Source organism: Helicoverpa armigera, chromosome 23, assembly GCF_030705265.1.
Source record: "Helicoverpa armigera isolate CAAS_96S chromosome 23, ASM3070526v1, whole genome shotgun sequence".
NCBI lineage: Eukaryota > Metazoa > Arthropoda > Insecta > Lepidoptera > Noctuidae > Helicoverpa > Helicoverpa armigera.
The window spans coordinates 1,650,839-1,662,694 of record NC_087142.1 but is presented as its reverse complement, the minus strand read 5'-3'; the positions used below and the strand labels follow the sequence as shown (position 1 = coordinate 1,662,694).

The following is an 11,856-nucleotide window of genomic DNA, read 5'->3' as shown; positions in this document are numbered from 1 at the left end:
GTAGGTTTTTGTATAACTTTGACACTATCGTTGTATTTTTAGATCAAAAAGTTATTTCACAAGAAAGTATTAATTTACTGATGGTGTTTCTGAAACATAACGCCTATCCAGTAAGCACTCTGAAGATGAAGTAGAAACTAGTGGTAAAACTAATTTTAAATGAACTAGTTTATAACTTTCGCATCATCATAAAACATAGTTATTGAAATCCGTGTCTTATGTAAATTTTCAAAGTTCAATTTTCAAAACCTCATCTCTAAAATGTAGCAATATTTCTAAACTTCTCAATCATTATTGCTATATGATAATACATTTTTATTACAAATGGATATAATATTATAGTGTCATGAGCATTCGAATTTGATAAGAAATAAAATATTTGAGTATTAGGAAAGGTTAAAAAACCAGTCAAATAAAAACAGTACAGGCTCGGTACATACAACATTATTTCCACTTGCAACGCAGTAAAGCATACTCGTAAAAATCAGCTACGTTTTTAAACAACATTCTGGAATATGCATCCTACTAACCTATTTGTATACTGACCATAAATACTTTCGATTCAAATAATAAATATGAGTTTAAGGTATAGAAACGTACATCAATAAAATTTAAAAGCTCAAATCAAAAGTATTTATCATCAATAGCCTGGATTCATTTAACACGGCCACCAGAACCGCATCAGTACATTTTTGTAATAAGACTTAAAAAACAGTTGAGAACAAAAAGGAAACATTAGAAAAAAAAAGAACACAAATTTTGCGGATGTCATGAAACCGTCGTAGAACGAAAAATGTACCGAACATGAATACAGACTTACGTTAAGACTAGACATGATCATAGAACTACCTGGGACATCTGTGAGGCGAGTCTGTACCTCTTCCTCTCGATGTCGACATTGGCGTCTATGCCACGCTTCACAGCCATACTGGTAGACGGTTGTACTTCTAAACTAGCATCGACCAGTCTACGGGACCTACAGTACCTGTAGTCTGCAGCCGAGTTCACCCGTTGCAGGGTCATATCGACAGCAGTTGGCAGTGTGTAGTAATCAACGTTTACGTTCTGAGGCACATTAGAATCTTCTAAGTCTAAGACGGAGTAGGTAGCGTCCGGTCGACGTTCAACGGGCCGTTGGCGGTAAGATGTGTCGACGTTCAAGTGGCTGCGGGACGAAGTGCTGCAAGTGCTGGATGCCGGGGACACGTGGAAGCTTGGCGAGGTACACGGTGTTTGATTCGGGGACGTCCGGGCGCTGCTGTAGCCCTGATCTACTTCGGATTCCACGGATGTTTCGCGGGACTTCAGAATTTGCATCATCCTGTAACATCAACAACGTTGGTTAGTAATTTATTAAAGTATGTTGTATAGAAAGGGTTCAGCTCGAGTTCTCAGGTATTCGCTTCGGTGTTATAACCATGTAGGGACATCAACCAAAAGGGATATCGACCGGCAGCTCGTATGAGCGTCTTTTCGGCCTTTGATCATCATTGTGAGAATTTGGTCATATATGTATATATGTCACCGTAAGATTACAAACATCGTTAGATTACAATCTATCTCGAGAGATTGTAAACTGTCGAATTATTGTGAACCGTAACATCTGATTGCAATTTAACGCATTATTTTTCGCTATATTATAATCTATCGATGAGAAATTGTCAAATTGTCAACTGTCCGAAAGCTCTCCCTGATTGGTCAGTCTTTTTGTAAGATCGACCAATCACGACCAGCCGTTCTGTTGCCATGGAGTTCCCGTAGAGTTAGGAATGAATTTGTGTTTGAAGACAAACTACCTAATTGTTTTGTTTTTTTTTTTTTATAAAAGTTTCTTATAATTTTCCAATTTCATTTAAATAAAACTACTTTTACGGATTTTATCGCGGTCGGTTTTAAACGTCGGGATTAAATAATATAATATAACCGATTAAATAATATAATATAATCCGTAAAAGTAGTTTTATTTAAATGTCTAATATTCGCGTAAGTGTCAGAAATCAATGTTTCCAATTTCAATTTGTGTTTGAAGAATAAATATTTCGTTACAGTTTGTTCTCTCCATATGTCAGGAATATTAATAACATACTCGTACTAAATAATAAATACTTGACGAATTTTTGAAGAGAAAGAAAGAAAGAAAGAAAGAAAAACCATTTATTTAACACACAAATGACGCAGAAAACAAACACACACAAATACAAACAATTAAAACAATGGACAAAACAAACAGTGAAACAAAAAAAAGAGCATTTATTTTGTTTAACTGACACCTCTATTTCATTCCTAACTCTACGGGAACTCCATGGGAACAGAACGGATTATTGGTCGATCTTACAAAAAGACTGACCAATCAGGGAGAGCTTTCGGACAGTTGACAATTTGACAATTTCTCATCGATAGATTATAATATAGCGAAAAATAATGCGTTAAATTGCAATCAGATGTTACGGTTCACAATAATTCGACAGTTTACAATCTCTCGAGATAGATTGTAATCTAACGATGTTTGTAATCTTACGGTGACATATACACAGTATGTTGCTTAAGTAATAAAAATAAAACCGACTCCCAGAACACTTTTTGCTTTTCAGTGTTTTTGGGAGTCTGGGTTTTATTGTTTTGTCACTATCCAGATAAGTGGAAGGTTCTCATCAATACGAATAATATAAGTCCAAACACGAGGTAGTTCACATATTCAGTTGTCGAGTTCCCTCGATCTTCTCTGGTCTCCATCATCAGGTCAGCTTCAAACCTTCACTATTGCATAGTGTTATCAGACATACGCCTTAGTGTCAAGTTTTTACCCTACGTATACAATTTTCGAAAATTGCCCTCGATTTCTCAGGGTTTCCATCATCAGATTCTGACCTGATGATTATGGGACCACCTGGGAGGTAAATCCTAAAGAACAAAAAAAAAATTGCAAATCGGTCCAGGCGTCTTCGAGTAATCGGTGAACATACATAAAAAATAAAAAAAAAGATCCCGACGAATTGAGAACGCCTTTAAAAGTAGTTTTTATGTGTGTACCTCTGCAGCAGCCTGGCGAGCGGCGCCACGGCGGCGGGCTGGCGCTGGGCGCGGGCGGCGAGCCAGGCGGGCCACGCGGCCAGCCCCAGCTCCGCGCGCGCGCACGCCACGCACGCGCACCCCACGTCCACGCACTCCACCACCTTCAGGCGCACGTCTGGGGAGCATGGAGTTACTTTACTGAACCGCTATAATTATACAACAATACAATCTGTAATCTTCTTATATATAAAATGAATTGATGTTCGTTAGTCTCACTAAAACTCGAGTATGGCTGGATCGATTTGGGTTATTTTGGTTTTAAAATGTTCGTAGAGGTCCAGGGAAGGTTTAAACGATACAAAGTTTGTTGGGTCAGCTAGTAATATTATAAAGAGGAAAACTTTGTTTGTTTGGTTGTAATGGATAAACTCAAAAACGACTGGACCGATTTTAAATATTCTTTCACCATTAGAAAGTTATATTATCTACGAGTGACATAGGCTATATTTTATTCCGGTGCGAGCAGTAGCTCCCACGGGACGCGGATGAAACCGCGGGAAAACGGCTAGTTTCTACTTATTCCTACTTGTATTATAATGTGAAAGTTTGTAAGAATGGATGGATGTATGTTTGTTATTCTTTCAAGCAAAAACGGCTGGACCGATTTGATTAAAATTTGATACGTAGATAGATGATACCTTGGATTAACACATATACTACTTTTTATCAACAAACCACGCATCCTATGTTCTCTCTCAAGGTCAACTCTATCTCTGTTCAAAATTTTATTAAAATCAGTTCAGTGGTTTAGACGTGAAAGCGTAACAGACAGACAGAGTTACTTTCGCATTTATAATATTAGTAGGGATAAGGCGAGAATTGTAAAAATGAAATATTGAATACACCAACTCACCAGACAGCGTCAAATCCAAGTAAGCTTCAAGGAGTTTGGCTCCGTCTCTCTTAAAGCGCCTGACGAACTTAGGATGTCTGGTGGTGAGGTCGCTATCTGTCACCACGTACTGAGCAAGGAGGGCGGCGTACGTCACGGGCGTCGGAGCTAACAGTCGCCAGCGAACGTGCTGGCCCACCATCCACTCTAACTGTCTAAACGTCTTCCCACATAGCTGGACCCCGCTAATCTTGGATAAAGTCTTCAGTGTGGGCGCCCGACTGAATTTCTCTTCGCTTTTTGCTGTTGGACAATTTTATTTTGTGTTAAAATGTCAAGACAGTTGTTTTGGACAAAGTAAGTTAAATGAAATATTTCTGAATTTCATGTTTTTGGAGATTCAATTAAAAAAAAAGTTATAAATATTTTTCTTCATGTTTTTGAGCTGGAAGCCAACCCTAACATAGTTGGGAAAAAGGCTCGGAGCATGATGATGTTTTAGAGCTCTTGAAAAATTACGCTTTATTTAATTTGCAACAATAGCATTCATATCAAAACACGAATACCTATTACCTGTCTTCATAGTTATCGGCACGGATAATGAGCTCTCGGTAGAAGAATGGGGATCGCTTGCTTTGCGCACTGTACACTTATAGTAATAAACCAATAAATCACTTCTGCAAGTGAAAGTCAGAGCTCAATATCCTTGCCGATGATTATACCAATATAGGTGATATTTCGTTACCTGCTAAGCTCAAGCAGGCTAAAGCGACATGTGTGAGTCGGTCAGCCCTCAGTCTGTGAGCGTCCATGAACAGGTCGAGCTGAGCAACCGCCGAGTGTAGCGTCGCGATGCTCAGCCCCAACTTCTTCGTGACATCACGCAGTTGCTGCACTAACGCGCCTCGGAACTCCAGCTGAAACAAATAATAATAATTAATTTAGAACACATATTTCAAATTCAATTATCATTATAAAAGAAAGTTTCAGTGTTTGGATTTTTGTTTCCTCGCTAACGGATATTGATTAAATACCTTAATAAAAATCATTTAATTCATGTACCCATATAAAAAAGTTTACAATTTTTATTAAGTGTTTTACTGCTTACACCACAAATGTTAGAACTACATGTAAAATTATTTTATTTAATAAAATTAATGAAATTGAATTTATAATGAAAAATTAAAGTTGACAGTAATTCAGTAATAGATATAGGTAGCTTACATCAGTCGTAATTAAAGTCGTAAAACTTAACTATAATATAAAACAGTAATTTTTACCATTGCACGTGTCACAGTCGGAACTAATTACTTTTTGGCGATAAATGATAACTGAATAAGTTTACAAGGTGATGAACACGAACGATTTTATTCAGATCGTGTGCACTTAAATATTATTGAACGTCAATGATTATTATTGTTAGGCAAACATCGTGAGGGCACAATAGATAACTAGGAAGCAATTTGATAAAAAAAAACCGACCAAGTGCGAGTCGGACTCGCGCACGAAGGGTTCCGTACCATCCAAAGTAATATTCTATATATTATATATTTTTATGGATGTCGAGCAAAAATGAGCAAAAAAATCACGTTTGTTGTATGCCCCCAACTATTTTTTTTTCTAGTTTTCAGTATTTGTTGTTATAGCGGCAACAGAAACACATCATCTGTGAAAAATTCAACTCTCTAACTATCATAGTTCATGAGATACAGCCTGATGGCAGACGGACGGACAGAGGAGCGAAAACAATAGGGTCCCGTTTTACCTTTTGGGTACGGAACCCTAAAAACATGTCTGCCTATGCATATGAATGTAACATACCTTGTTACTACCTACCTTGAATATTTTTTTATAGATTTAGTCATGGGAATCGCTTAACTTTTAACACAGAACTTTGCAAATTGTACGTTTTGGAATGAAACCCAACAGATGACAGAGTTACTTTCGAATTCGTGAGGGATACCTAATTTACATTTTCAGGCTAACTCTCAAAAATTAAATAATATATGTGTTTAATTTGAATATGTCTAGAATAACCACCAAGCAATCGTTATCTACAAACATAGATATCAGTTAGCAAAACCAACAGGGCCAAGGTCTGCCGGGGCTGCGGGATTGTTCGAAAGAGTTACCGAGGTCCTGGTACATACGCGGCCTACGACGGAACACGACGGTTTTTAGTCAGTAAGAGTCTGACACTCCCTCATCGCTGCTAACTCACAACGGAAGGGGTCATTTGATGATTTTTGACGTCGTTAAAGAAAAAGTTAGCAAAATTTTATTAAAAAAAAACTGGTGAAAAACGGTGCTTTTTCAAAGCCAGAAAATTAATGAACAATTTACCTCGTTAATCAGTCAACGACCTCGCTACGAGGGTAAGTAAACTAGCCAATAAATTTATCAATGACGTAATTCAGGACATTATGTTACTGTTTCAGGTTACTAAGCCATGGCTTGCTTTCGTTACATTTCAGACAGAATGAGAGTAGGCTACTGGGTTTTGTTAATCCCCCTGTATAATTAATGCGCCATATTGAGGACAAGGGTGGCAATTTAACTAAAATAAATCTCATAAAACTAAGCCTTTTTACTAACACAGTTAAAGAAATGTAAAACTTGAACATTGTAAAATAAATACTGTTGTAATTTTTGTTTTGTATTATTAAAATTTTCTTTTCGACGTTCATCTTTGATACAAAATAATTTTGCAGTCATGTCATATCCATCTGCTACATAACAATCGCCGAAAAAATTAAGATCAGCAAAATTGGTTACAAAAACTTTAGAAATAATTTTAGTACAAAATCTGTCCTCCTTTATTTAGGAGACTACCTGAGACCTGTTTGTGAAAATGAACTCAATTACTCATATTATTCACGACCCCCACGTTTAGTACCTTAGTAGACATTACTTCTTTGTTATAAAGCAGCTGTATTACAATGTCCTTTTAACATCTCAAATAATAATGGCGAATCTTTTGAATTCGAAAGAATGTGATCTTGTTTCTCTGCAAAGGGCGTCATTGAATTATCTAACACAATACCTGCTTCAAAGGGGAGACAAGTTTACCGTTAATCTGTTGCAATACTTCCAATGTCCATGCAATATATAAAAAATGCAAGCGACTTTAATCTCTAATACTTAAAGCGTAAAGGTTAATATTGCTTGTGATGAAATAGCTTGTGCAAGAAATGGCAGATATGAATCATGTAATTATATTCAATAGCGTTACATTAGTACTTGTCTTTGTTAAAATAATTACTTCAATATTGAGGACATTTCGTCATTGGAAAATATTAATTTCATAAATTGTAGAAAAATTTTGAAATAGGTAATTAAAGCTGATTTTGGCTGTTTTTTATGTAATGCGAGCTTCCGATTAGCGATACAGAAGTGTGTTGTTCGAAAAGTACTAGCCTATGTAAGCACATTTGCTTTTATTGTTTACAAATTCCTAGAATTGCACACTAATCTATATATTTTATTAACCTACAACACTCCAGCTACAATCGCCGCCCTGTCTAGCACTTTTCAAGGCAACTACAATTATTTAGTAACACTCAACTATTGATTTTACATGACTGGTTCTTTTGATGAATGAATTTTTAATAAATATGGACATACCTAACATAAAAAAATCCTGTACTATTAAAAGAAACTACAGAACTAAATAAATTATTGATTGAATTATTCAAATGTAAACACAAGATAACATTAATTTGTTTATAAATTTTACAGAATAATAATATTTCAAGATCAATCTTGATAAACCATAGTTCCTGAATTTAATCAGTAGTTTATAATCAGTGGCTATCTGATATTATTTTGAAGTGGCCATTGACAAGTTTTTAATGAAAGCTTCTTACAACATAAATTAGCCTATATTTTATTTTGATGTATAAGCCATATTGCTGCCAGTTTTTGAGCCAAAAAGGATTAAATTCTAGGTCTACAATAGACAGCCTGTACTATCTCATCCCAATAAAAAACCTTTTAAAGAAAACAACTTCAAAAATACATAAACATATGTATCTAAACTTTCCTTTATGCAGAAAACCGCATCAACATTTTAGATCATCACAGACAAACAAAGAACCTTTTTTTAACCAACTTCCCAAAAAGGAGGAGCTTCTCAATTTGGCAGGATCTTTTTTTTAACTCAGTTAAAATAGTACAATACCTAGGCACTGGTTAACAATGCCAATAGACTAAGTATGAAGGAACTTCTCACCTGTGGTGACTGCAGGTGAATAGTTGGTTTCTCAGCTTCTTGTTCCAAAAGGTTCTTCCATATTTCTTCTTTATATTCACAGTGGTACTCTTCATCTTGATCTGTGAGTGACTGCAACAAAAAAAAAATACAAATGTAGTAATGCCTTCTTTTCTAAGTGTATCTTAGACACAAATGACTGTGTTTCGGATGGCCATTAAACTGTAGGTCCCGGCTGTCATTGAACATCCTTGGCAGTCGTTATGGGTAGTCAGAAGCCAGTCATTCTGACACCAGTCTAACCAAGGGGTATTGGGTTGCCCGGGTAACTGGGTTGAGGAGGTCAGATAGGGCAGCTGCTCCTTGTAAAGCACTGGTACTTAGCTACATCCGGTTAGACTGAAAGCCGACCCCAACATAGTTGGGAAAAAGGCTCGGAGGACTATGAGTAATGCCTTCTTTTGCAGGGTCCATAATTCTATATACCTAGCTTAAAACCTCTTCAACATCTATTGTAAAATTATGGGATACAAATAAACATATGAATATGAAAAATGCTGTGGTATTAAATGTATGAAAAAGTCTTACTCTTATGACAAATGGCAGACAAGATAATAAGTAATATATTAAAAATGTCTTATGTATGAATTTTAATATGAATATGATTTAAAAGAGGCTTGCCATTGTGTAGTTTCCTGGTGTATTATTCTAGAAATTTCTTTTTTTAAGCAAATAAATGTTCCTGCAAGTATGATGAACTTAGCTTTGTGTTAGGTGTAGATATTGTAATATCATTGGAAATGGCAGCTTGCCAGACTGTCATATAATCAAGTATAAACTCTTTTGCAAAAAAAGCGGGCACCTATGCGAAATCTTAGTTTTAAGGACTTTACGTGTATTTTAAAGGGTTTTAATGATTGTAGTATGTTTCTAGCATCAAAAGGGTTAGCCAAGCATGCGTGAGAGTGTATTCTAAATTTGAATTTTGTACAATTGCTAAGAAATTGGTTAAACCTTGTTTTGGACTAATTGCTGGCAGAAAGTTCGTCGGTGTTTTGAAAAGTTTATGAAGTGATTTTCAGAAAACTGATAATGCAGTTTTAATTAATGATTAATGTACCTTTTTGTTAGATCAAAACATTTTTGAAAAACTATGCGTGTTTGATAAAATTTTCACCTGCTCTAAATGGGCTATACTGATGATTGATGGCAATGTTAAGAGTTTCGGTATTATAGTGTAAAGCGTTCTTCTGTTTAGATATTATACCCACGTGTTTTAAAATATCGATTTTTCATAATTAAACACTATTTAGAGGAGTATCCGTACATTGGGCTGCGACAAAACCAATTTAAAGTAAGCAGTGCCGATCGCAACTCGTCTCCTATCGGACTTTGACATTAAAAAATACCAAATTTTGTGATAAATGTTAAAATTAACCACATGGAAAATGATGAGGAGGGTTTAAGCTATCTAAAAAGTCTAATTATTGCCGCGTTGAAGCTCTCTATAACTCCATAGGTATCGGGTTACTAAACGATGATTTCGCTGAAAGGGAGTCAAGAATTCAAAAGTATTGACCAAACGTATGTTTCTTAAGAAATGAGCAGATAGCCAATTATTGTTATGATTTAAGCAGGAAAGTGCTGTAGATGCAAGGAAATCTCGGTGCAGGCAAGTTTATTTAATAAAATGTCAGTGGGATGAAAACACGCTATTTGAACGCTCAGACTCATAGATCTTCGGAGGTCTACGGAGTTCCCCAAGAGACGAGGTTGTTTGAAAATCAGTGATTACGAGACCTTAAGACCTCGTGCTCATAGTCTATGCGCTATTTTCTGTATTTTGTAGAATTTCAAGATTTTTTAAAATGTTAAAGTCCGATAGGAGACGAGTTGTGATCGGCACTGCTTACTTTAAATTGGTTTTGTCGGAGCCCAATGTACTGATACTCCTCTAAATAGTGTTTAATTATGAAAAAGCGATATTTTAAAACACGTGGGTATAATATCTAAACAGAAGAACGCTTTACACTAAAATACCGAAACTCTTAACATTGCCATCAATCATCAGTATAGCCCATTTAGAGCAGGTGAAAATTTTATCAAACACGCATAGTTTTTCAAAAATGTTTTGATCTAACAAAAAGGTACATTAATCATTTATTAAGACTGCATTATCAGTTTTCTGAAAATCACTTCAAAAGCTTTTCAAAACACCGACGAACTTTCTGCCAGCAATTAGTCCAAAACAAGGTTTAACCAATTTCTTAGCAATTGTACAAAATTCAAATTTAGAATACACTCTCACGCATGCTTGGCTAACCTTTTTGATGCTAGAAACATACTACAATCATTAAACCCCTTTGAAATACATGTAAAGTCCTTAAAACTAAGATTTCGCATAGGTGCCCGCTTTTTTTGCAAAAGAGTGTATTATAAATGAATCACACTGTTTTTATTGATTGATTGATAGTTCTTATAATATTAATTAAATGAGATGAAAAGGAGGTTTAATGCATTCAAGCCTACTGAATTGGGACAATTTAGAGTTGGAGTTCTTACTATATAGGTACATACTACATTTGTATTTGCATTTAGTAAAAATTAAATTTTAACTACTCCAGATAATAAAGCAGTTATCAGTATGTGGTTACACTAAAAATATAATTTTCTTATCATTACTTTTTAAAGAATTCAGTTTATATAAAGTAATTAGTATATAAATTAAAATGCTTTGGTTTTTCAACAATTAAATAAATACAACAAAAAAAATAGCAAAATATAAAAAAATGTAACAAACATTTATTGATAAAAATTATCTGAGGAATTTATTTATTATTGTAAAATTACACAATATTGACCAATGTTATGATTCTGATGCTAATGTTTCACAAAACAGCTGTTCCATGTCATCATACAAATATTAACTGCAATGACTTAGCATAACCAGGAAAAACAATGCAGTATTTTTTTATTTACTGCAGTAATTTTACCATTAAAACACCCAAACCCCTTCAAAATATAATTTTAAAGTGTTTTGATTCCATGCACATCTGTATTTGGTCATGAAAAATGATCTGATTTTTGGATATTGAACCTCCATGCAATTTCATAAAATGGTCGAGAAAATTCTAGAAACTAAGTTTTAAATCTGATTCCCATCGCATTTAAATCAATTTTATTCTGTTTCATTTAATATCTTTGGTGTTAAAATGATTTTACAACACATGGTATGGCTTACATTTGTTTCGAATTTTTCTTCAGTCCTTTCAAACTTCACACCGTTGTCTTGGGAGCTCCGGCTCCTGCCGCTGCATAAGTTGAGTTTGGAGATGTTCAATGACTCCATTTCTTCGTTTAAATCAAGTCAAGAACTTTAAAGAATATGTAGAAAATTAACACGTCGACCGATTGTGACGTGAACCACGTGGAAACAAGTGTCAAATAATCAAGCCGAAAAACGCAACCAAAGGAATTCTTTTGCAAAAATATTTCGTACTATACGCAAGCATCACTCTTCCCATTCAAGTTAATCACAAAAACGCCGAATAAATATCACGAAAAACTATATTTAAAATAATTTCATTGCATGGCGATGCGAGCTCCTTCGTACAGCATTTTTGACAAATAGAATGAATAACGAATGAATGAGGAGAAGAAGTAGGTAGGTAACTGAGTGAGTGAGCAGAAAAACACTTCGTTCGGAATAGTGCTGCGATAAAAAATAGATAGATAAAAAATC

The 11,856-nt window shown here is 35.1% G+C and overlaps 1 protein-coding gene across 1 annotated transcript; it reads right to left on the bottom strand.

Annotated features, from left to right (window-relative positions):
• Positions 1-247: 247 nt before the first annotated feature.
• LOC110382587 (cyclin-J) lies at positions 248-11,765 on the bottom strand. The gene is made up of 6 exons (XM_064040749.1): positions 11,356-11,765; positions 8,136-8,246; positions 4,650-4,821; positions 3,926-4,207; positions 3,031-3,187; positions 248-1,321 (listed from the first exon to the last, which is right to left on the bottom strand). Exons 1-6 carry the CDS (start codon positions 11,461-11,463, stop codon positions 838-840), a joined length of 1,314 nt encoding a protein of 437 aa, XP_063896819.1. The 5' UTR covers positions 11,464-11,765; the 3' UTR covers positions 248-837.
• Between the last annotated feature and the right edge of the window lie 91 nt (positions 11,766-11,856).